The sequence below is a fragment of the Papio anubis genome, chromosome 10, assembly GCF_008728515.1.
Source record: "Papio anubis isolate 15944 chromosome 10, Panubis1.0, whole genome shotgun sequence".
NCBI classification, from domain to species: domain Eukaryota; kingdom Metazoa; phylum Chordata; class Mammalia; order Primates; family Cercopithecidae; genus Papio; species Papio anubis.
In genome coordinates this window covers 124896107-124920276 of record NC_044985.1, presented here as the reverse complement: position 1 = coordinate 124920276, position 24170 = coordinate 124896107, and the positions used below count along the sequence as shown (strand labels likewise).

Below are 24170 nucleotides of genomic sequence, written 5' to 3'. Positions count from 1 at the left end.
AAAAATCATAAAACTAGTGTCTACTGGGGTTTGAGAAAATAAAGTGGATCTGAGGAATCAGATCTGAGAGTCTCTAATTAAACAGAGAAGTGAGCTACTGACACGCATCAGAAGATGGTAACTGGTGTTCTCAAGGTGAGGACAGGGCAGGGGTCTCGAGGTGGACAATCCAAAATGAAAACTCAGGCCGAAGGAGGCCGCTGTGGGGGCAGGAGCAGCAGATGAGATGCGGCAGATCCTGAGATTAGCTGAGTAGGAGGAGTAAGACCTGAAATTCTCCTGGGACCTTGGGGAAAACCGAGATGAGAAGGAGAAATTCAAGACTGAAGCCAGGAGGACAGGTCCAGGGGGTCAGTATTGGGATGCTGAGAATTCAGGACAAAAGAACAGAGAAGAGGGAGAAGGAGAAGAGATGGTTTTTTGTTGTTGTTGTTGTTTGTTTGTTTGTTTTGTTTTTGCAGTGGAAGGAACCTCTGTAAACAGAAGGTAGATTTGATTCTGCAAGTAGGGAGGGCTTGCCAGAGTAGGTAAAAATAATGAAAGGGGCCGACATGCCCACATTTTGGTGACATTTTTTAATTTCAAAGACATGGAGGCCTCTGGCTGCCACTCTGGAAAGAGTACGGATAAGAAAAACACAAAGAACCCAGGGAATCCGCACATTTCTTGAACCCATCTGAACTCAAGGTCAGAGGCAAACAAGGAGTCCAGAATCAAATGAAAACCAGGCCCCTCCAGGAGAGATGCCATGAGCGGCCCCAGTCATCATACCAGAGGCACGAAGTCCACCAAAGCTGGTAACACGTTGCTTGGACCCATGTGGCAGGCAGAGCCCTCAGAGGGCCCGTGAGCTCTGGCCCCGACGTTATCCTGTGATTCCATTGGATTCAGGCCAGGGGACTTTGTGGACGTGAATCGTTGACTCTGAGTTAAGCAAAGGGTGACCACCCAGGTGGGCCTCACCCACTCACGCATGCCCTCGGGTGTCGGCAGAAGGGAGCCGTGAGGTGTGAGGCACGTGGAGACGGGCGGCGTGGGGTGCAGGTGCTGCTGCCACACTGTGAGGCAGCCGAGGAAGCCCTGGGCTAGGAGTGGGGAGCCCTTGGTTGACCGCCCAGAAATGAGGCTCAGCCTGACAACACAAGGAGCTGGACTCACCACACCGGGATGAGCCAGGATGCCCCCAGAAGCACCTGGATGAGCCCAGAGGAGGACTCTTCCCTGGGGCCTTGGGTGGCCCAGCCCACCCCATGACTGTGAGACCCAGAGGGGAGATGCCAGTCACACCATGCCAGGCTTCTCACCCATAGGACTGGGGGCTCAAAGTGGGGTTAAGTCATCAGTAATTTGTTGCAAAAAGTAGTGCACCAGGTGTGGGCTGCTGTGGGTAGACAGCCCTGGGGTCCGCAGACACCAAGAGAAGTTCAGCCTACAGGCAGGAGAGCCCAGAGCCCCCCTGGGGGGCAGGTTTGGAAAAGGGGAGTGTCCAGAGCAGGAAGTTCTAAGGAACAAAAGTCTTAGCTCCTAGGGCACAGGTGGAAGCAGTGCAGTTGGGGAGGGAAGGGACAAGACCCACGGTCCCCGGAGGGGGCAGGGCGCTGTCCTGGGCCAGCCATAAGAGGCCCTGGATGCAAATGCTAAGGGAAAAGAGGATGAATAAATCATCCCTACCATGCAAGACAGGACAGGCAGGAAAGACACATGGAAAGGAGAAAGTGTCCTATCAGCAACCTAAGGAAAAACAGCATGGGTTACCACAAAACTTCTACGTGGGACAAATTCCCCCAGAAGAGGCAGAGACACTAAGGTGGGATTGAAACCAAAGCCAGGCCAATGAAATGAAGGCTGAAAACACAAACACCAAAAAAGCAGAGGCCAAGAGGAAGACAAACAGCAGTCACAGGACATGCAGGCCACTCAGGAAAAGTTAACCGAGAAACTTCAAATTCGAAGAGTCTAGAAATCTAGAAGTCAAACACCCTTGGAAATAGGGTATTTTTATTTCTCCTTGGAAATAAAAGGAGACACTGACAAAAAGAATTGTAGTGGGAAAATTCAACACATCATCCTTAGCTTTGATAAATTCAGGAACTGGATCAAATGTGGCCTATTTGAATAATGCATTTGTAAAGGTTGACTTCAAGGTCTCTTTCAGAACCGGGCATGGTGGCTCACGCCTGTAATCCCAGCACTTTGGGAGGCCAAGGTGGGCAGACCATTTAAGGTCAGGAGCTCAAGACCAGCCTGGCCAACATGGTGTGAAACCTGTCTCTACTAAAAATACAAAAAATTAGGTGTGATGGCAGGTGCCTGTAATCCCAGCCACTTGGGAAGCTGAGGCAGGAGAATCGCTTGAACCTGGGAGGCGAAGGTTGCAGTGAGCCAAGATGGTGCCACTGCACTCCAGCCTAGGTGACAGAACGAGACTCCATCTCCAAAAATAAAATAAAATAGAAGGCCTGTTTCAAAATGTGTAACCTGTGAACAGAGAATGTTATTTCTGAACGCACATGGGAGGCATACATGTGACTATACATATAAAATGAAAGGCTGAGCTTGGTCCAGCTCAGCCCGCTCCAGGTCCCCTGACTTCTTAGGTCCCCCCATCTCCTGGGCATCTCACAAGTCCTGATCCCATCCCTGGCCAGGCCGTCTGGGTCTTTCCACAGACGTCTCTAGTCTTACTGCCCCAGCAGCTTCTCACCAGAGGAGTCTTTCCAAAACAGAAATTTCCAAGCTCCTGGCTAACGAGGAACCTGCCCTCTCTGCAGCCTGCTCTCTGCTCTCTGCCCCTCCCCTCTCCCCTGCAGGAGCCACCTCCTCAGAGGCTCAGGGCCTTTGGGGGACTCAGGGCCTGCCTGTTGTCTGAGTGCTAACAGCCCTCTGGGGGCCTCTGAGGGCCACCAGGCTCCTAGGCTGAGCCCTGCGTGGACCACGGGTGGCTTCTGCAGTTGACCTCGGGGTCGAGGCCTGGCCGGCTGCCCTTGGGGCCCTTCTGCCAACCTGCAAGGCTGTCCCTCCTGATAGCTCACCCAGGCCTCCCTCATTGGAGGGACACTTGGAGAGCAGTGGCTCCCCAATCTCTGTGCCCTGTCCCCTCTGCACTGTGCTGGCTCCCTCTTTCCAGAATGGGTTGGGGGATGCCCGGGGGCAGTTGCCCTGGGGAACCTCAGCCAGACACGCTGTTCCCTGGCCGCTGGGGCCTGCAAGGGAGCGCTCTGGAGCGGAACAGCTGTCCCCTGGCCCAGTTCTGACAAGAGAATCTCAGGACACCCCAGGGGATGTTTGGACCCGTGGGGCTGGGCTGGGCCTGGGGCTCCCCACCAGCACTGAGAACCAAGACCTGGGCCAGGCCTCCATCCACTCCGGCCTGGCTGTTCCATTTCCAGGCCTAGGCTCCTCACCTGAAAACCTCAGACCCAGCGGCCACCTCCCCAGCACAAAGCCTGGCGTGTAGGGATACTGACTTCAGCCCTTCCTGAGTGACACAGAATGAACAGTGGTCTTGGAGCAGGACATGCGACCCTATAAAGAGCCCCAAGGTTGGGCCGGGGCCACCCCTATGCCTGCCAGTGTGGCCTCAGCAAGAAGGAAGGGCCTGGACTTGGGGCACTGCGCTCCCAGGGCCAAGTCCTCAGTTTTCCCAGTCTGTAAAACAAGGGCTAGACCCACTTTAAAGACAGCTCTGCTAAGGACAGCTCCAGTCCTGATGACCCCAAAGCCGCCTGTCACAACCCAGCTGCACCTCTGCCCCAGGGCCCCGCTGGGCTGGCCCACTGGCTCCAGCCCTGAACACCCAAAGAAGCCTTTGCAGACCCTCTCTTCCACCTCCCGACCCTGTGGAATTCCCTGCAGGGTGTGAGGGTGACCAAGAGGCCTTGATTTGTGCCCCACCTGGGACCCACCCTGCCGCCTGCCCCACCTGCAGCCGCCGCTTCTCCTGGCCTGCTGCACGCATGCTCGCCAGGTGCTCCGTCTCCAGCCTGCGGAGCGCCTCCTTCTGCAGGGCACGCGCTGCCCGGGCGCTGCTCAGAGCACCCTCCACCCGGCACCGGCCTGTGGGGCAAGCAGCGTGGCTCGAGGGGCTCCCACACTTCTCCCAGGTCACAGGCAGGCAATGCGAGGCTCCGTGGACTTGAGTGACTGGCTCCCACGTGGGGTGTGGTTCCATCCTCACAGCTCAAGGGTCCTGAGGCGGTCCCAGGGTCCCGGCTTCCTGTGTCTGGACTCTGGACCTCCTCCCCACCCATCCTTCCCTCCTGCCTCTTTCCTTTAATTGAGGGGGCAATAAGCAGAGAAACTTGTGCGTGTGAGGCAGTGGGGGACAGAAGGAAGGGGCCTCTCTGAGGGGGTGACAAGGGGCAGGGCCTGTCCGGGGAGAGCCTCATGGCTGTCTGGGGGAGAGGGTGCCAGGCAGAGGGCACAGCCCGGGCAAAGGCCCCCGGTGGGAACTGCAGGAGGCCAGGGTGGGGCAGGGGTACAGAGGATGCTGGGGGCCAGATCGGGAGGGCCCTGAGGCCCTCCGTCACTCCTCTGGGCCCTGAGGCCCAGACGTCACTCCTCTGTTCTGGGGAAGTCACTGCTGAGAACTCCGATGCCAAGCACTGGCCCAGCCTCGCCAGGCCTGGTGGTTTGGGTGTTGTCCCCAGGCTCCCTTCCCACCTAGGGGCTGAAAGCTTAGAGCTGGCAGCAGTGGGGACATGATGGTGCCACCCTCACAGCCACTCCCAGGGTGGGCGGGGCAGGGCAAGGGCGGTCACCTTCTTCCGCCTCAGCCAGGGCTTTCTGTAGCTGCCCCACACGGCTCTGGGCCCGGGCACACCTGCACTCCGCCTCGCTCAGCCGGCTGCTCAGGGTGGCCATCTGGACACGGGAGTCATCCTGGGCAGAAGGACTGAGGTCAGTGGGGGCAGCCCAGCGGGCGGGTGGAGGGCCGAGGTATCTGCTAGAGGGTCGGGGCCAGCTGGGGCCGCTCACAGTCTAGCCTGTGGGTGTGCAGGGCAGGGCAGTGGGTGGGGCGGGTCGTGGGCTCAGGGAAGGTGCGGCAAAGGTGGTCACACGGGGAAGCTGAGCTGACCTGCAGGCCTGGGGAGGTGGAGGTGCCCACTGGGGCTGGGCCTGAAGGGTCCAGGTTTCAAGCACAGGTGTGGTGTGGGAAAGCTGACAGGTGGTGGCCCACAGCCTGTGGTCAGGGGGACCGGCAGGGGCTGCCCTGGCAGGACTTGGGGCTGAGTGCAGACAGGACCCTGCCCCCTGGGGCTGGCAGCGGTGGGAAGGTGGGCCTGAAGGGAACGAGTGTGCACGGAGGACCCCGGCCAGGGCTCAGGGCCTGCCTCTGTTTTTCCCACAGTCCTGCCCACTGGAGTCCCCTACCCACTGTCAGCCAGCGAGTTGGGAGGGGGCCGCTCACAGGTGGTTCTGTGGGAGCCCTGAAGCCAGGAGCAGCCCCTGGGGAGCTTGGCCCCACCGGAGGGGAGCACTGGGGGGAGCTGGCTCTGTCCTGCACTTGCCCTGGCAGCTCTTCAGGGGTGGCATGAGCTGCAGAATGCCCTGCCCTGGGCCCTGGTGGGTGTCACAGCAGGGCCTGGCTCCAGGGGCTTTTCAGCCTGGTCTGAGGAAGGGGGCAGCCCCCAGCCACCCGAGGCACTTGGGTTTGGGGGCCGTGGTGGTACTGGTGTTTAGCACAACAAACAGGATAGCCTGGACACTGACCCTGAGACCCAAGGACGTGCGGATGGGTGGACAGCAGGTATTCTTCCCGGAGACCCCCAGGTGCCGCCGTGGGTGGGAGGAGCCCAGCCCCCATTACCCGCTCCCGCTGGGCTTCCCGGAGCTGCTGCACAAAGTCCCGCAGGGCGTCCTGCACAGTGGCCACATCCACAAGCTCTGAGCTGCGGCCTCCGGGTGTGGGCGAGGGCCATCGGAGGGGCGAGTGGGGCCTAGCTGGGGGGCTGGCACCCTGGTGCCCAGGGAGAGCCTGGGAGCCGTCGGAGCCTGTAGGAGGTGACAGCAGAGGGGTTGTGGGCAGGAACACAGTGACAGATACTCGCCCTTCCCCCTTCCTCTCTGCTGCCCCAGCCATGGGAGCTTGGGGAGCCAGTCGCAGGCTCCTACAATTGCTTGTCCAAGTCCCTCACTATGCGAGTTGAGAGGCCTGAAAGAGAGGTGCCCAGGCTAGGGACTGAGCTGGGACAGGGGCCCGCCTGTCTCCACTGAGGACTCTGACCTTTGGTGGGGGAACCAGGCTGCTCCGGGGAGACCCACGGGCTCTGTCTCCAGAGCCCCAGGCCACGGCGGAGTGTGGAGCACAGCCGGCCCAGCTGGGCCTCCGCGTCCCGCCTCGCACCCTCAGCCTGGGCCAGCTCCTGCTCTAGGCTGTGGATTCGGTGACAGGCCTGGTCCAGGCGAGCCTGGAGAGCATCAGCCACACCGCTGGCTTCCTGCAGCTTCCTGGTGACACGATGCAGCTCTACTCGGAGGGTCCGCTCAGCCCCCCGGCTCTCCTGGAGGTGCTCCTGGAGCCGCTGTCCATGGGCCTCCCCTGTGGCCTCCACCTCTGCCAACTTCCTCTGCAGCCCCAGGACCTGTAGGAGGGATGTTGGGGTGCGCCCATGGGAGACAGTGAGGAAGTGGGGTGGGCCTCCTCCCTCTGCTCCCCGACACCCAGCTCCTTCCCTTCTGAGCACAGGCAGCCCTCCCACCTCCTTCCGGGCACCCTCGCGCTTGGCCTCCGCCTTGGCTGCCTGCCTCCGCAGCTCCAGCACCTCCTGCGAGCATTGCACCTGCAGCTCATGGGCCTCTCCACTCCTCCTCTGGTTCTCAGCCTTTAGCGTCCTCACCTGGGAGCATGGGGCCGCATGGACAGGGTCACCGGACTCTGTGCTGGAAGCCAGGCAGCCTCCTTGCCTCCTGCCTCCACTCACACGTCCCTTGAGGGCAGCTGGCCACAGTCAGGGAGTCGGGCTGAGGTGTTCCCAAAGGGCCTTGCCCTGGGAGTTGTCACCCTCAGCCACTCCGCAGACACCTACCTGGGACCTCCTTGGAGGACCTGGGACAAGGAGGAGGCCCAGGTGGGGCAGGGTGGGCACTGATTAGGGAGTGTGGGCAGTGTCTGGGGTGCACTGGCGCCAACTGCCCCGAGGCTGCCATTATGGGAGGGAGCCAGGCCTCGGGGAAGCCAGCACCCTGCCCTGCAGAGGCCAGGCCTCCCCTCCAGCCTGCCTGAGTTCCTGAGCGCCTCTGGAAGGTGTTACATGTAGGACACTTCCGTGTGCTGCTGTGCGTGGCTCCCTTCCTCCTCGCTAGAGCATTCCTGGTTTTGCCCTCTCCAGTCTTGTCATCTGCGCCCCGTGGGCACAGACCCAACCAGGGACCCTGTGAGCCTGAGCAGGGCATGGCCCAAAGTCTGGGGACAGAGCGGTTCAAAGGCGGCAGCAAGGCCAGGTCTGGGGGCTCCTGCACTGCAGCCAGAGGGTGCCCTGGGAGGAGCTGGGACCCACCAGGCGGGAGGGTGCCTGGTTGGATGTTGACCCTTCCCTGCCACCCTACCTGTCTGTGGAGCTCCTGGAGCTCCTGACGGGCGTCCCCCCGCTCCTGCTCCAGCTCCCGCAGGCAGGCCCGCAGTGCACTGGTCTCCTGCTGCAACGCCGCCCGGGCCTCCTCCAGGACGAGCAGCTTCTGCTCCTTCTCCTCCTTGGACCGCTTAAAACTGACGAGGGTGCCACAGGCTGGGGTCCCCGCACCTCCTGGGGGGGCCAGCACAGCTGCCCAGCAGGTCTCTGTCTCCCCTAGTGAGACACTGTCCCCAGTCTTCCCTCCACAGTGTCTTCAAACTCAGCCTCTGCAGGGCTCCCTGTCACCTTTCAGACATATGTCCACCCAGGTCCCAGTGCCCGGCCGCATGGCCCCTGTCCACTATCCACTCTTCAGCGCCTCCTCACCTCATCCCTCCCTGTCTCCCCCTCTCCCTCACACTCAGTATCCAGCCCAGCCTGTCACCTCTGCCACCTGCTGTGAGGGTTGTGCCGTCCCGCCCAGCTGCCCCACAGGGGCCTTTCTGGAGACCCAGCCAGGCCCTTGGCCTCCCTCTGCTCCCCAGCTCTGCACCGCCTCCTGGAGGCCACCTGTGACCTATCTTCCTGTTAGATGGGAACTCCCTGTGGGCAGGGACAGGTGTGTCTGTGTCCCCAGACATCCCTCGCACTGGCCAGCATTGCTGACCTCTTGGACTGGGCAGTGGGAGGCCCGCTTGGCATGTCTACCCCACCATCAGTGGAGCCCAAATCAGCAGGACGCCCCTGCCTAACCCCCTTGCCCCATCCTCCCTACGGCCTGGGTGGGCAGCAGGCTGCAGGGCACCCCCAGCTGCTCCTGGGTGGCCGCCATACCTGGCCTTCTCCTGCTCCACCCTGCAGATGGTGGCTCGAAGCTCGCTGTTGAAAAGCAACAGTACGTCCTTCTCGCGGGCCTCGTCGCTCAGTGCCTGGCGGGCCTCCTGGGCCTCCCTGCGCAGCCCCTCCCGGCGCTCCTCGATACTCTGCAGCTCCTGGCGCAGTGCGGCCAGTCCCTCCTGGGCCATGGTCAGCTGTGCCCGCAGCCTTTCAGCCTGGGGAGGAGCATATAGCTCTAGAGGCCAGCTGGGGACTACTGCTCCAGGGATAGCCACAGGGGCCTGTGGCCTCTGACGCTGGTGTGGCAGGCACAGGTGCCCTGCCCAACTTGGTCCCCATGCGCTTTGCTCACCCCATGAAGCCACCAATCCCTGCTGCTGCAGAGACTGAAGGGCAGCTTCCACCAGCTGGGGCAGGGCCAGCCCAAGAGCCCAGAGAACCCCACCTTGACCCCCCGGGCCCGGGCCCACCCTGTGGCCTCCCTGGACCCCCAGGACGCTGACCACTGGTAAGCAAAGCCTACCTGGGATGTGGCTCAGCACACGTGTCCTCACTGTCACCGCCCAGGGCCCTTCCCACCTCCCGCCCCCCGCATCTAGTCCTCTCCTTAGGTGACAGTGTGGTGCCCAGGCCGCTGCCTGTCCTAGTGTGGGCAGCAGCCTCGGCAGGCAGGCTGGGCACTGACCCCGCCACAGTGACCCCGCCACAGTGACCCCGCCACAATGACCCTGACACAGTGACCCCGACACAGTGACCCTGATTAATAGTGGGGCTCACTCACTCCCTCGGCCCTCCTTCCCCTGTTGACATGGGAGGCAGTGGGAGGAGGGTCCCTGGCGATGGGGGGTGGGCAGTGGGAGGAGGGTCCCTGGCGATGGGGGGGCAGTGGGAGGAGGGTCCCTGGCGATGGGGGGCAGTGGGAGGAGGTCCCCTGGGCGCATGGGGCAGCGGAGGAGGTGTTGGTTCCCCACTCTGGATACCAGGCATCTCACGGTGCCCAGGAGAACCCAGGGGTGGGGTCTGGAGGACAGTGGCAGCCTGGCAGGAAGGCCCTCCCCGGCACCTACGCTCTGGGGTGGGGACTTGCTGGGGTTTGGCCCTGGCGCCCAGTCTCCTGCCTCCCAGGTCTGAGCTCTGGGCCTGGCCAGAAACCCTGGAGAGGGCTCCCTTCCTGCTCTCGTGTGTCCCGGAGGAGACGGAGGGAGCTGGTGGGGCGTGCCCAGAGGTGGAAGCCACAAAGACTCCGTGACGGCAAGGCGCTGGCTGGCCGAAAGCAAGCCCCTCTTTCTGGCTATTTTCACGGGATATTGTCCAGGCCCCCGGCCGGCCTGGCTCCCGAGGCTGCCGCTGTTATTGTTGTTCTGTTTTTGGGAAGGGCCGGAGCCTCCCCTCCGCTCCCCTCCACCCCCACACGTGGGAGCCGTGACCGTGCGGAGCATTTTCCGCCGAGCTCAGCAGAAACCCGCCCAGAAGGTCAAGGACCCGCACAAGGGCCCATGCATCATAAAAGAAACTGTTTTCATTTCCCAGGGCAGAGGAGATGAAAACAAGCAAAACAAATGCAGGAGGAGGGCCGCCCCCACCCCACCCCCACCCCACCCGCTCCCTCTGCCTCATGAGAACAGCCATCCCTTTTACAGGAATTTTACAGCCAAATCACTTAATGTGATTATAATAATTATTTCGTTGCTAGAAATTGTATAAACAGCCTCTTTTAAAAATCTCCTGCAGGGAGGCAGCTCCAGAGCTCTGCAGGGAAGGAGGGCTGTGGAGGGACAGCAGGGGAGGGTGAGTGTGTGAGTGTGTGTGTGTGAGTGTGCATGTGTGTGAGTGTGCGTGTGTGATGAGTGTGCATGTGTGAGAGTCTGTGTGTGTGAGTGTGTGTGTGTGATGAGTGTGTGTGAGTGTGCATGTGTGTGTGCATGTGTGTGAGTGCATGTGTGAGTGTGCGTGTGTGTGATAAGTGTGTATGTGTGTGTGTGATGAGTGTGTGTGTGAGTGTGCATGTGTGTGTGATGAGTGTGTGTGTATGTGTGTGTGCATGTGTGTGAGTCTGTGTGTGTGATGAGTGTGTGTCCATGTGTGTGTGAGTGTGGGTGATGAGTGTGTGAGAGAGAGTGTGTGTGTGTGAGAGAGCTGGTGCAGGTGTCCACTCTGTCCGTGGTGTGCATATGTGTGTGCATGCATGTGTGTGCATGTCTGTATGCCTGTGCGTGCACTATGTGTGTGTGCATGTGCATGTGATGAGTGTGTGTGAGTGTGTGTGATGAGTGTGTGTGTTTGGGCTGGTGCAGGTGTCCACTCTGTCCGTGGTGTGCATACGTGTGTGTGCATGCATGTGTGTGCAAGTCTGTATGCCTGTGCATGCACTAGGTATGTGCATATGAGTGCACACATGCGTGTGTGTACTTGGTGCACGTTTCTGTGCATGCCTGTGTGCACTGTGTGGTGTCCGTATGTGATTCCAGTGTGAATTGTGTGAGTGTGAGTGCGTGGGGCATGTGTACATTCAGCATGCATGCACCACTCTGAGTGTTGAGTGTACACAGGTGTGTGTGGTCTCACTGTGTGGATGATGTGTATGCATGTGTGCACACACGTGTGGACCTCAGGCAGGGTCTGAGAGCCTAGAAGTTCCTCCAGTTTAAAGGTTGTGAAAAGCGTTATGGTTTCCATGGTGACCCTGGGCCAGCCTGGCGCCTGGACGGGCTCTGCTTGCTTTTGTGATGGTTCCTCTTGTCCCCCTCAGCCGTCCTCACCGTTTGGCCCCCACTCCCTTTCTGGGCACCCTGCTCTGTTCTGGGAGCCCCCACTCCCTTCCGGGGGCTGCTCCTTTGAGAGCCTGACCTTCCCATGAGGCCTACGCTCCCTTCCTTGAGGCCAGCAGAACCAATGCACCCCCACCCCCTCCACACCTCTCCCTCCCCCTCCCCCTGCTGCCCCTAGTTTTGAAATCTCCTTTTGCTTCCCCGTGTGGTCGCTGACCGGGCCTGACTTTGAAATCTGTTGAAAGGAGACCTTTCTCCTTGGGGCCAATGTAAACAGCCGGTCATGTTAAATCATGTTCTCTTCCTCTCTCAGCCTGCCTCTCGGGGGTGCTTGGGGAGGGCTGAGCCCCTCTCCTCACTCTCCCCTGCCTGGCGGCCCGGCCTCTGGGGCGTGGTGTGCGCCAGCACCAGGTCAGCTGTGCAGTCCCCAGCCTTGGCAAGCAGCCCAGGGAGTGTGCGAGGCCGCCCCGTCCCCATGGGCCCCGCTGGGGCTCCAGCTGACCCTCCCCTCTTCCAGCCCAGATCCGTGTACCCTCCTGCCCTTGCCACACACAGGCGTCCCCATATCCTGCCAACCCCCCTCAGAAACGCCTCTCCAATCTGCCTGCCTGCTGAGCCCAGGCCAGCCTAGCCCTGGCCACTCTTGCCCCCTGCCCAAGACTGTCCGCCACTCCACGTCACCATCACGTGGCTCCTAGGGGCCTCCGTGTCAACCTTGGGCCCTTGGCCAGGTCCAGGCCCACCCCGAAATCTCCACTAACCCACTTCTTTTCTTGCCCGCTGCCCTAAATCCAGCCTCCCCCCACCCTAGTGTCCAGACCAATGAGGTCCATGCCTCCCGCTGTGTGGACAGAGCCCAGCTTGTCAAGGGCCTCCCCACGCCTCAGTGGATGGTGCGATTGGACTCCTGGCCAAGGGTCCGAATTCTCCTTTGCCCCAGGTCATGCCTGTCTCTCGGAAAGGCTTTGGGAGGTGACAGCTGCCCCAGTGCCTCCAGAATCAGGCCCTTCCTGACTCCACTTTCTTAACTGTGTGTGGAACAAGGGGGCTGTCCGGACTCCCGGAGCCTTCGGCTGCGTGGCTCTGGCCACCCTTTCACATGCTGGCCTTCCCAGCAGCAGGTGTGCCCCTCCAGTGCCCTGGGAGCTGGCAGGTGTGCTGTGCACCTTCCCAGGACAAGCAGGAGCCACATCGGGACCCCAGCAGCTTGCAGAAAGCTCCCCTCCCGCTCAGCTGGCACCCTGACTCAGCCAAGTCCACCTGACTCGGCCAAGCCCACTTGCACCCCAAAGTCAAACTCACCCCTTCAGGAGGCTTAGAAATGATGCCTTCTTTTCCCTGAAAACCAGTGTCAGCTTCCCTTAGCCAATGGCCTGGGCCAGGCACCATTTCATCTGCTCTGAGAGCCCAGGCTTGGCTTATTGCCTGGTATGAGGGCCCCTAGCCCCACAGCCCCTGTTGCTGTTTGCCTCTTCCTAGTCCCGGAGACGACTCTGCCCTCCTCCGTGGTACAGCCTCTCTTTCCTCCTGGCACCCCCACTGTCTCCTCTCTCGGTACCTGCCCTGCTTTCTTCTCTCCTCTGACATCCCCAGAAGCCCCCCAGCCCCACCCCTCACCTCTCTCTCCACATCGCCCCGCTCGGCCGCTAGGTCCCGGAGGCTGTCGCATAGGGCCGTGGTCTCCCTCTGATGGGCCACGATGGCATCCTCAAACTGGGCCTGGAGGGCCTTCAGCTCCTCGGTTGTGGAGCTGATGGTGGCCTGCGGGGAGAAGGGAGCCCACAGTGGCACCAGGGAGCCGGGCCCAGCAGTGGAGGGTGAGGTAAGGCCAGGACCCTGGAGCAGGACGTGTTGCAGTGGCTGGGGAGGGGGAGCTGGGCCCTGCTGATCACGCACGCCCTGGGTAACCGGTGTTTCCTAAACTATCAGACAGGCTGCTGGGATGAGGAGACGTCCACGGTCCCTGCCAGCTGTGATGTGTAAGTGCCCATGGACACAGCAGGAGGCAGCCGCTCAGCTCAGCCTGCGCCCTGGGGCAGGGTCCATCCCTGCAGGGACCACCACACACTGGGCAGCTCTACCCTCCATTTGGGACTGAGCTCAGCTGGAGTTGGCTCCCTGTCGCCTACACCACCCGAGGTGTCCTCTCGGGCCTTGGGGCAGTGTGGCCAGTAGGGATCCTTGGGCCAGGAGGCCCCAGGCTCAGCCCATGGCCCCTTGTTCATGGACGAATGCCGCCTTCTTCACCCCAAGCCCCAGGCCCCTTGGGACACCACCCTGCTTCCTCTCAAGGCCCTCCCCTCTGCACCCCTGCCCAGGTTAGGGCGGCAGGGCAGACAGGGCTCAGGGAGGTCTCAGCTTTCTGGGCCTCAGTGTCCCCAACATGAAGAGTCAGAGCCCTGCCCTGCTCAGGTTCCACACCCCTGGGCTCGGGGCACCAGACCAAGCCTCCAGGCAGCAGCAGGCGGCTGGCAGGGGGTGGCTGGTGGGGGATGGCTCCCTCCAGAGCTGGCTCAGTGTTCCCGGGGGCACAGGTACCCACATGGCTGCCCCTGTGCCAGATCTCGGGAGCCCCTCCTGTCCACCTGGATTCTGCTAGGGTGGGGGCTCCTGCAGCCTGTGACCCGTGACCCCTGCTCCTGGGAAAGGAGCCGAGCTGCTGCCTCCTGTCCTCGTTCTCCACAACCCCCTGTGGTCTCTCCGGACTGACAAGGGCCATTTTGGGTGACCAGGCCATGGCTCTGTGCCTCAGCATGCCCCAGCGCTGCCCTGGCTGCAGGATACCCCTGTGAGGGCCTCAGGGACAGGGCAGCGGCCGGGAGCCCGGCGGCAGTGGTGACTCAGCCTGGGGGCACACGCTCTCCTGTCATCTGGAGCCTGGTGCTCCTTGGCAGCATTCCTCTCCTCCCGCTGCTCTCAACAGTTTTAATTTCCATTTTCTGAGCCGAGGTGGCAAAGGAACCCTTAACGAGCTCCCCAGGGAGGCCGGCTGGCTGGCAGGCCTGGTCCTGAGTCCCGGGGAGACTCAGGGCCAGCTCGAGAGAAGGCTCCAGAAGCCAGCACTGGCTCCAGACGAGGCCTCTCTGTGAGCCACAGGCGTCAGCTCCCAGGGCCCCAGGAGGGCTTTCCTGGGTCCCTGCCCACGGGTGGAGCCGAGGGAGCTGCTGGGCCAGTGGTCGGGAGGAGGGAGGGGCAGGGTCACAGGCCCGATGCCAAGCTTGGTCCTCCTGGGCCCCGTGGAACGCTCTAGGCCTCAGGGGCAGGAACAGAGCAGGGCAGGGCTCCACGGCGTGAGGGGCAAGGCTCCCCTGGGCTGCCAGGCGCTCCTCTGGGCAGCCCTGCTTGGAGGGACTAGGAATCCGGGTCGTGGCGTCGGGCAGGAGGGGGCGAAGTGACACCCCAGTAGCCGCCTCCTCATTGCAGTGCCCTCTCCTGCTGTGCAGCACCCTGGGGATGGGGCACACGCCCTCCATCCTGGCTCCGAGTCACCGAGCGTCCCCCAAGGCCCTGCTGCCTGGACACCCCGGCCCCCCACCAGGCGGCCTGCGTATGCCTCTGTGCAGTCAGTGAGAAGTGCCCCCGTTCAGAATGGGCACAGAAGGGGCCTGCCTCCTGCACCTGGCACCATGGCCTGTGTTCTGTTCACTGCACACTGAGCCATACATTCAACGCCAGTTAGGTAGGTGTCCAACCCTGCCTCCTTGCCAGGGACAGGGAGGAAAAGGTTTGCCCGAATTTAAAATAAGCCAAGAAGTATGGGAAAGAACGGCCTCGTCACTGAACATGCTGGGAGCTGGGACAGAGGCAGGAGGCAGGTATGGGCCCAGCTAACGGGGTGTGTGCGGCCAGAGAGGGCAGAGAGCGGGTCAGAGCTGGGGTCGGCAGTCAGCCTCGCCCTCAATCCTACCTGTTCCTGGAAAGGAGAGGAGCTGCGTCTGGGGCCTTGAGCCCATTCCCTCCCTGCCCAGGGCACCCTGGCACTTGTGTCTGTTCAGGGCCAGCCCCTGCCACCCAGGACAGCAGCCCTGACCTCGATACAAACAGCCCCTCCTCAGGCCCCCTGGACCTTGGGAGGCCCTGATGTGGCTCCTCCATCTATGTCCTGTTGCTGGGCTCTGGCCACCCTCCCTGTGAGCCAGGCCCCCATCCATGTTCTATCACTGGGCTTTGGCTACTCCCTAGGAGCCCTGCCCAGTCTCTTCGTCTCCCATGTGGGACCTGGTGCCACGTCACAGATGGGCTGAAGCCTTGGCGCTCTGTAAGCAACAACAGTGGGTGCCCAGCCTTGCCCACGAGCTGGAGGCATAGGCCTCAGAGTCCTCCTCCCCAGATTCCTCCTCCCCAAAGCCCTGCTCCCCAGATCCCTCCTCTCCAGATCCCTCCTCCCTATAGCTCTGCCCAGTGCCCTATTTGCTGCTGCCCGCCCAGGCCTCTGGACTTGGGCTCCAGGGGAGGACTCAGGGGTCCCAGGTGACCCCTACTGGCTGCCTGCAGCAGCCTTCGTGCATGGGAGAACCTCTGTTCACTGGCTAAGGGTGGGTAGCTGTTTGCTGGGGGCTGGGCTAGGCCCTCCGTGGACGCCTCTCTCCTGGCTCCACTCAGGACTCAGTGTGGGTTTCCCTTCCTGCTAAGAGTTTCCTCGGGTGCAGGCCCAGCTGCCTCAGGTTCAGTTTCTCCCTTGGAAGGATCTCTGTGGTGAGTTCCACGAGGCTGGTGCACATGTCCCCAGCTGTGCTTTTCTATGAGCAGCTCCAGTGCACACACGGGCTCAGCCGCTTGCTGCTGCTGGCTCATGGGTGGCCCCCAGCTGGGTCAGGCCTCCCCTCTCTGGCCCCTGCCAGCCCTGAAGCTAAGGGAGAACTGCTTTGGTTCACTCGGACCTTTCCTGCCCATTGGGTGCCCCTCCCACCAGGAGCCCTGGAGGCACCGGGGGGAAACTGAGGCTCAGGAAGGGAGGGGATGGAGAGGGATATGCCACTGGGACCAGGCAGGAGGGGTGGCTCCCTGGGGTCAGCTAGCACCTGCTTGGCTGTGCACGTGGCCGGGCTGCGTGGGGCTCACCTGTGCTTGCTCCTGCTGGCTCTGTGCCTCCTGCTGTACCCGCTCCAGCACCCTCCTGGCCCTGGAGAGCTCCTCGCTCAGAAGGCTCCGCTCTGCTTCTTTTAGGGACAGGGCCTGAACAGGACGGGGTATACTTGTGAGAAAGTTGGGGAGGCTGGGGGGAGGGATGAGGCCCCCCTCAAAGGAGAGGCTGTGGCAGAATGCTGAGTGCAGAGGCTCCCCTGGACACAGCATGTTCATGTTCCTGTCTGTACATCCCTGCCACTGGAGAGGAGAGGCTGCTCCCACAGAGGCAGCCCTGGGCCCTGGGCCCTTTCACCCTCTGAGCGCCTGCCCTCTGTCCGACATCATCTCACCTCTGTGTCTGCCCTTGCACCCATCCCTGGGGTATCATCACCTTCCTCTGCCTGTTCAAAATCCTGCCCTTTCCCATGCAGTTTGGGGGCCTTCATGAGCCACCCCCATCCCTCTAGGCAACACCCGCTGCAGTGCAGAGAAAGAAGCTTAAAAGCCTGAAAATGCTCCATCTCCCTGATGGTGTGGGAGGCGCGTGTCAGCGAGACACCCTCAGCCCCAAGGGTGGCACGCTGCTCCATGGGCCAGGCTGTGGAAGCAATGCCTGTCAAATTCACACATGGATATTCTCTCTATGCCCAGGCCCATTTCGGGGAGGGCAGCCCAGAGACATGCGTGCACCTGTGTGGAATGACCTCTGCGCGGTGTCACTAATGTCTGTGACATTGCTGTAATGGCAACAAAGCTAGAGGCAACCCAGATGTCCACGGAAGGAAGAACAGCCAGCCACAGGAAGACCCAGTCCTGGCAGCTCAGCACGCAGCCCAGAAACAGGAGAACAAAGCTGCAGATACACAGTTGGGAAAGGTCACCGAGATGCTTTGATAATAGAGAAGAGAAAGGCCGAGGAGCCAGTGTGGACTTTCCGTCCCCTTTGTATTAAAAGTGCAGTGTTGCGGGGGTAATGCTGTATATTTCTGTTTGCTAGCAATCTTTGGAGAGTGTTGCATAGCAAAAGATTTATCAGGTCTTTGTCCTGGGTCCTTGGAGGAAGCTTCTAAACACTGGGGGTTTCCCAAAATGAGGAGTGTCTGCGTTATTCCTGGCGGGCCCCTGGGACCACACCGGAGTTTTTTTTTTTTTTTTTTTTTTGAGATGGAGTCTCCCTCTGTCGCCCAGGCTGGAGTGCAGTGGCGTGATCTCGGCTCACTGTAAGCTCCGCCTCCCAGGTTTACGCCATTCTCCTGCCTCAGCCTCCTCAGTAGCTGGGACTACAGGTGCCCGCCACGGCACCCGGCTAATTTTTTATATTTTTAGTAGAGACAGGGTTTCACCGTGGTCTTGATCTCCTGACCTTGTGATCTGCCCGCCTCGGCCTCCCAAAGTGCTGGGATTACAGGCATGAGCCACCGTGCCTGGCCTCCTACTGAATTTCAGGATGGGGGCTGTCTGCTGAAAGACCATTATTAGAGGGTTGAGCCTTTGAGCCAAAGGATGTCAACCCAGCCTCCCAGCAGTCAAAGAAGCGGGCTTCAGTCACATAACCAATCACTCCACGGGCCATGTTACACGGTGAAACCCAGTAAAAACTCTGGACGCCAAAGTGCAGTGGAGCCTCCTGGCTGGTGAGCACACTGGGGTGCAGGAGGGTGCTGGGCTGGCTCCACAGGGAGGGCACAGCAGCCCCTGTCTGTGACGTGCCCACACCTTGCCCATGTGTCTCCTCTTCCGGCTGGTCTTGAATTCCATATTTGATAATGAAACTCTAAGAGGAACAAGAGGCTTTCCTGAGTTCTGTGAGTCATTCTAGTGAATGGCTGAACCTGAGAGGACCATGGGAACCCCCAAACTTGTAGTCAGGTGGTCAGAAGTGTGGGTGGCCTGGAGACCCCTGGACTTGTGGATGGTGTCTGAGAGAGGGCGTCCTGCTGGGGACCTTGCCCTGTGGGGTCTGTGCTATCTCTGGGTCAGAATTGCATGGGCGTGTTTCAGGGGAATCAAAGAGAGAGGACAACTGTTCCCTGAGTGGCCTAGTGAAGGGGAGGGGCAGGAGTGGGGGGCTTTTCATTGAAATGGCTTTCTATATTCTAAACCATTTTAAAAATCGATGCTCCCCCTTGCTCCCCTCCCTCGCTCCCTCGAGGCCCTGCTTGTTTTGCTCGGCTGGAGACCTGCTGGCTGTTTATGAATCTGCCCTTACTGGACAATAAGGTCTGCAAGGGTGGGGGCCCTGTCTCTCCCTCCTGTGCCCCTCATTACTGGGCACCGCAAGGGAGTATTTGTTAGAATTTTAGGCAAAACTTCATCAAATATAGAAGTGTGGCATTCTCTCGGGTGAGGGCTTTGCTTTGCAAACAGGTGTGGGCAAACCGCCATTCAGACACAGTGGGTAAGAGAATGGAGGGTTCTGGTGAAGGCAGCCCCTCCTGGGCCAGTGGTTCCAGGTCTTTGGCTCCTGCTCCACGTATAATTCCTCTTCGTTGTAGAATAAGATCCCCGACTGGGTCATCACAGGTTCCTCAGGGAAGTGTGGGGAAGTTTCCCGCTAGACCTCCCAGCCCCACTGCTCTGCTCAGTTTCTCTGCACAGGCCGCCTAGGATAACGGTCAGCTGGCCGAGCAGAGGTCCCGGGAAAGCTTGCTGTACCGGCAAGGGCTCCACAGGCCAGCCCGTCTGTGCTCTGCCCCTGGGGTGCCCCTTATCGTGGTTCTGCTGCGAGTCCAGGGAAGGGAGGGCACTAGCACACGGTGCCCGTCTGCCCTCTTAGCCTGCACTCCTGTTGTTTTGTTTTGTTTTGTTTTGATACGGAGTCTCGCTCTGTCACCCAGGCTGGAATGCAGTGGCATGATGTCCGCTCACTGCAACCTCTGCCTCCTAGGTTCAAGCGATTCTCCTGCCTCAGCCTCCTGAGTAGCTGGGATTATAGACACCTGCCACCACACCCACCTAATTTTTGTCTTTTTTTTAGTAGAGACGTGGTTTCACCATGTTGACCAGGCTGGTCTTGAACTCCTGACCTCAGATGATCCGCTGGGCTCGGCCTCCCAAAGTGCTAGGATCACAGGCCTGAGCCACCAAGCCTGCACTCCTGTTTGACCGAGGTCCCCTCTCTTGGAGGGCTGTGTGTGCCTCCGGGAAGCTGGGATTAAATAATCACATGAGAACAGGCCACGTTGTCCTGTGGTTGGTCTCAGATGGGAATGAGGGGCTGCGTGGGGGCCTTGATGGGCCATCCACTCCCCAGATGTATTGCTTCCCCTGGAGCCTCTTTTCTCATATGTCCAATGGGAATAATATCACCACGTCCCAAGGGGCTTTGAACTTACTTTTCTCCTCCTTTGCCTGGCTCTCAACCCCTCTCACATGGACCCTGCCTCAGCCTCTCCCCAGCCTCCTGGCCCCAGACTCTCTTCCACCCAACTCCTATCATATCACCCTGGCTCAAGAACAGCCACTGGCTCCCTGTCACCTGATGCTGGTGCCCAAGGCCCATCCCAGCTCCACTGCACACCTCTCTCGCTGCTTCCACTCACGTGCAGCCTGGCAGCTGTGCAGAACTTCATGCCATCCCCAGACATCCTGCCAATGTCTACGTCCTCTCCACCCAACACTACTATTCCTCCTGTAAGGCCCTCCCTTCCTTCACCTAAGGATGCAGAGTTGTGGGGCAGTTAAGAGCACAGACCTCGGTGTCCAGCAGGTGCACTGCACAGCCCTGTGCAAGGCATTCGATATTTGTGGACCTTAGTTTTCTCACCACTACTTTAGGGATAATTAGAGCATGTGCCTCAGAGTGTTGCAAGAATCAAATATTAAATGCAGAGAGTTTGACAATAAATCTTGGCTGTTTCGGCTACTGTAACTCCTCCTGCAATTTGTCTTTTTTTTTTTTTTGAGGAGTCTCTGCATCTTGGCTCACTGCAACCTCGCCTCCTGGGTTCCAGTTTTTCTCTTGCCTCAGCCTCCCAAGTAGCTGGGATTACAGGTTCCCACCATCATGCCCGGCTAATTTTTTGTAGTTTTAGTAGAGACAGAGCTTCACTATGTTGACCAGGCTAGTTTTGAACTCCTGACCTCAAGTGATCCACCCACCTCCGTCTCCCAAAGTGCTGAGATTACAGGTGTGAGCCACAACAACGTAAGATGTTGCACCAACATCTTATAGCCCTTATCACCCCATGTGACACAATGTGGACGTGGTCATGTGTCCATTCCTTTCACTCCACAGTGAATTCCTCAGGGCGGCATGATATACTGGAACAGCCTAGACTCAGGGTAGCTTTTATAGGGCCAGTGGCTGAGTCTCAACTGCTGCTGGGATGGAAGGATGGCCAGATGTGTGGCTGGTAATTCTGTGCTTGGCTTGGTGTTTGAGTTGGATACACTGATGGGAGATTGGATGACTAGCTGGTTGGTGGATCAGGTGGATGGATGGATAGACACATGGATGGATGGCTGGATATGTGGCTGGACAGCTGAGTTTGTGGACAGATGAAAGGATGTTAAGTGGATGGATGGATGGATGGTCAGATGAGTTGTGGATAGCTGTGTGGATGGAAGGTTGGGTGCATGGGTAGTTGGATGGATAGTCAAATGAACTGATGAATGATTGCATGGATGGTGACATGTGTAGATGGACAGCTAGGAATGTGGATGCATGGCCATACATCTGGATGGTTACCTAAATGTGTGGAAAGAAGAATGGATATTCAAGTGAGTGGGTGGATGGTGACAAGTGTGTGGATGGATATTCACATGCATGGATGGATGGGTGGATAGATAGATGAATGGACAGATAGATAGATGGATGGACGGGTAGGTGAGTGGATGAGTGTATGGATGGATGAACAGGTGATGGGTGGATGGATGGATGGGCAGGTGGATGGGAGGATGGATGGATGAGCAGGTGGATGGGTGGATGATGGGTGGATGAATGGATAAATGGATGGATGGGTGAATGGATGGACAGATGGATGGATGAATGGGTAGGTGGATGGATGGGTGGATGGATGGATGGAGGTGTAGGTGGGTGGATGAATGGACAGATAGAGGGATGAATGGAGAGATGGATGGATGGATGGGTAGGTAGGTGGATGGGTGGAAGGATGGATGGATGGGCAAGTGGATGGGTGGACAGATGGGTGAATGAATGGACAGATGGCTGGATGAACAGATAGGTGGGTGAGTGAGTGGGTGGATGGGTGGATGGATGGATGGATGGATGGATGGATGGATGGATGGATGGACGGATGGGTGGGTAGGTGGTTGGACATCTGTCCATCATGACTGCTGTGGAAGAACAAAGCTGAAACTGCAGTGACCTGGAAAGGCTGCATCTGCCTGAGGTGAGGCCACATGCAGCCCTTGTGCTGGGCCAGAGATGACAGGTGCAGTGGGTGTGAGCAACCCCGCTGCCCCCCAGCCGTGCCATCACCTGTTGCATCCTGTGCTCCAGTTGGAGAAGGCTCTCGTCCCGCTCCTGCTTCAGGCTCTGAATTTCCCCCTTCAGAGCCTCCCTCTCGGCGGCACTTTTTGTCACCAGCTCCTTCTCCTGCTCCAGCTGGCATCTGGCTGCCTCCTTCTCCTCTGCCAGGGACAGGCTCAGGGTCTCCTGGACCAAGGTAAAGGGATGGGCTGTGAGGTCTGGCAGGTGAGGCCAGCAGTTGTCTATGGTCCTGAGTGAGACCTGGCCTGTGGGATGCCAGGGCTGATGGGCCCCAGGGGCTGTCCAGTCCAGCCAGCTGCACCCCCCCATGTCTTCCCCTCAGAGTCGCCAGAGCAGGGAGGGCCTCTCTGGGTCTCAGCACCTGTCATCCCACACTGATCTATCAGTTTGTAAACCATTCCTGAGTCTCTGCACTGCCCTTGCCACGGAGGGGTGTAAAGACACATCAAACCAGGCCTCCAGAAGCCTGGGACCTGCGGGACAGGGCCCCCTCCAGCCCTCATCCTTCAGACTACACCAGACCAGCCAACAGCACGTCCAGCGTCTTCCATGAGGGAGGCCTCCCCCAAATACCAACCCAAGCCCAGTGTGAGGGCTCCACGAGGAAGGCCCTGGATGCCCACTTGAACTATGAAGCGTGAGCAGGTCATTGCCCAGCTTTCCCTGGCCAGGTGCCTATGTCTCTGAACTCAGTCTCCCAGGCCCCCTCCTCCCAAGGGCCTGCCATTCCCTGGGACCTGGTAGCCTTCTAGGAAGCTACTGGTGGGCTCCTGGGAAGCAGACCTTCTCCCTCTGGAGCTGTGCCAGGGCCTCGCGGTGAGCTGACGCCTGGCTCTCCAGGGCCCGCTGTGCCTCCCGCTCCTGCTGTGCCACCTGTCGCTGGAGCCGCCCCGCGTCCTGCCGCAGCTTCATCTCCTGGACCTCCCAGTCACTTTGTAGCTGCTCCATTTCCACTGTGGGGTGATGGGTAAGGTGTGCCAGGGCCTGGCATGTGGACCCCCGAACCCTTTGGGACTCCTTAGGGAGTGACAGCCTTGGGGGCGACCACTGTCCACTCCAGGCTCTGGGAGTGGGCGGCCAGCCCATGGCAGGCTGGGCTGAGCAGGGTCAAGGGTACAGGGCTGCAGCTGGAGGCTACACGCTGACCCTGCAGCCACAACCCAGTTCAGAGCCTGAGGCCGGCACCAGGTGCGGCCTGGGCAGGGTGTTGCTGTTCCTCACGGGCGAGGTGGCCCAACTTGCTTCGTCACATGAGCTCCAGGCTCACGTTCGTGCCCCTGTGGGCTCCAGAGAGGGTGCAGCATGTGTGGGTAGTGAGCTTCACGCCAGGGGCCCCTGCATGGCTCACTTTTGGGGAAGGAGCTGAGGGAGTGCCCTTGGAGCACCTTGCAAGGCTTGCCGAGCGAGTCCTGTGCTCCGGGCCTCCTCCTCCAGCTGCTCCTGCAGCTTCGTGGCCAGCTGTTGAGCCTCGAGGAGGCTGCTCTCCAGGGAGTCCCTCTCCGCCCTGCAAAGGAGCAGCAAACAATGGGCAAGGCATCCGTAAGATCCCGCGTACAACATGCTCTCTATAGCTTTACCCAGGTGTTAATGAGACTCGGCTGAAATGCAAATAAATGGAAGAATGTTGTAGAAATTATGGTGCATCTTGTCTCTGGAGCACCATGTGCTGTTAACAAGGACGAGGAAACTATTTTCTATTCTAATATCATGAAAAGAGTCCCCCCAAAAAGTCACCCATCCAATTGGACCCCCACATGCAGCGTGATTCCATCATGTGAAAAGCCTGCGTGGTGCATTTGTGCACGGAGATGCCACCGCTCAGAAGACACCCGGAGCACACACCAACGCACAGCAGTGCCCGCCTTGAGGGATGGATGATGTGACCCCTACATTTCTACAATTAATTCATCAGTGATCCAACCATCGCTGGTGGTGCCTACGGGAAAGGTTTTGCTGCCCTGTGCTGGGTGTTTATCAGTGAACAAAGCAAGGCACCAAACAACACACACACAAAACAACAACACGCGACAAACAACACGCACAAACAACACACACAAACAACACGCAGACAAACAACACGCATAAAGCAACACACAAGCAACACGCACAGACAACACGTACAGACAATACGTACAAACAACACGCACAAACAACACGTACAAACAACACGTACAAACACACTGCAAGGGCTCAAGCACAGACGCCCATATGAACACGCAAATGGTGGGTGCACAACCCCAAACAGATGAGGTCAGGGCGGGCCATAGGCCACGGGGACCCTGGCAACTCTTGACCAGGCCCTGCCTGCGTTTCTCTTCCATCTTTCTGGCCACTGCCACCGCCTTCATCAGGGGTAGAGCACATCCCAGCCTTCTGGGGGCTCACCAGGGCTTGCAGAGGGAGGTCCTCTGGGCTCAGGTCAGAACCCCCAGAAACCTCACTCTGCTGCACGCTGCTCTGCTCCCCTTCCAGTCCCTCCGCCTGCAAGTG

The 24170-nt window shown here is 59.5% G+C and overlaps 1 protein-coding gene and 2 long non-coding RNA genes across 4 annotated transcripts in view; 2 read left to right on the top strand and 1 right to left on the bottom strand.

Annotated features, from left to right (window-relative positions):
• Positions 1 to 24170, bottom strand: part of CROCC2 (ciliary rootlet coiled-coil, rootletin family member 2) — a 79246-nt gene that overhangs the window by 14560 nt on the left and 40516 nt on the right. Inside the window, 11 exon segments of the mRNA XM_021924251.2 lie at positions 3923 to 4056; positions 4761 to 4881; positions 5810 to 5994; positions 6227 to 6839; positions 7549 to 7708; positions 8388 to 8605; positions 12776 to 12919; positions 16220 to 16333; positions 21669 to 21845; positions 22464 to 22633; positions 23066 to 23184. Coding sequence (XP_021779943.2) covers positions 3923 to 4056; positions 4761 to 4881; positions 5810 to 5994; positions 6227 to 6839; positions 7549 to 7708; positions 8388 to 8605; positions 12776 to 12919; positions 16220 to 16333; positions 21669 to 21845; positions 22464 to 22633; positions 23066 to 23184 — 2155 coding nt within the window.
• LOC110740962 lies at positions 6826 to 8505 on the top strand. Its single transcript, XR_002516380.2, has 3 exons — positions 6826 to 7443; positions 7603 to 8172; positions 8415 to 8505. It is a non-coding gene; the product is annotated as an uncharacterized LOC110740962 (long non-coding RNA).
• Positions 10433 to 17267, top strand: LOC110740961. 2 transcript variants are annotated; one of them, XR_002516379.2, is made up of 6 exons: positions 10433 to 12980; positions 13088 to 13137; positions 14582 to 14837; positions 15341 to 15416; positions 15761 to 15853; positions 16877 to 17267. It is a non-coding gene; the product is annotated as an uncharacterized LOC110740961 (long non-coding RNA). The 2 variants fall into 2 exon arrangements; XR_004176686.1 differs by having other exon boundaries at positions 16693 to 17267.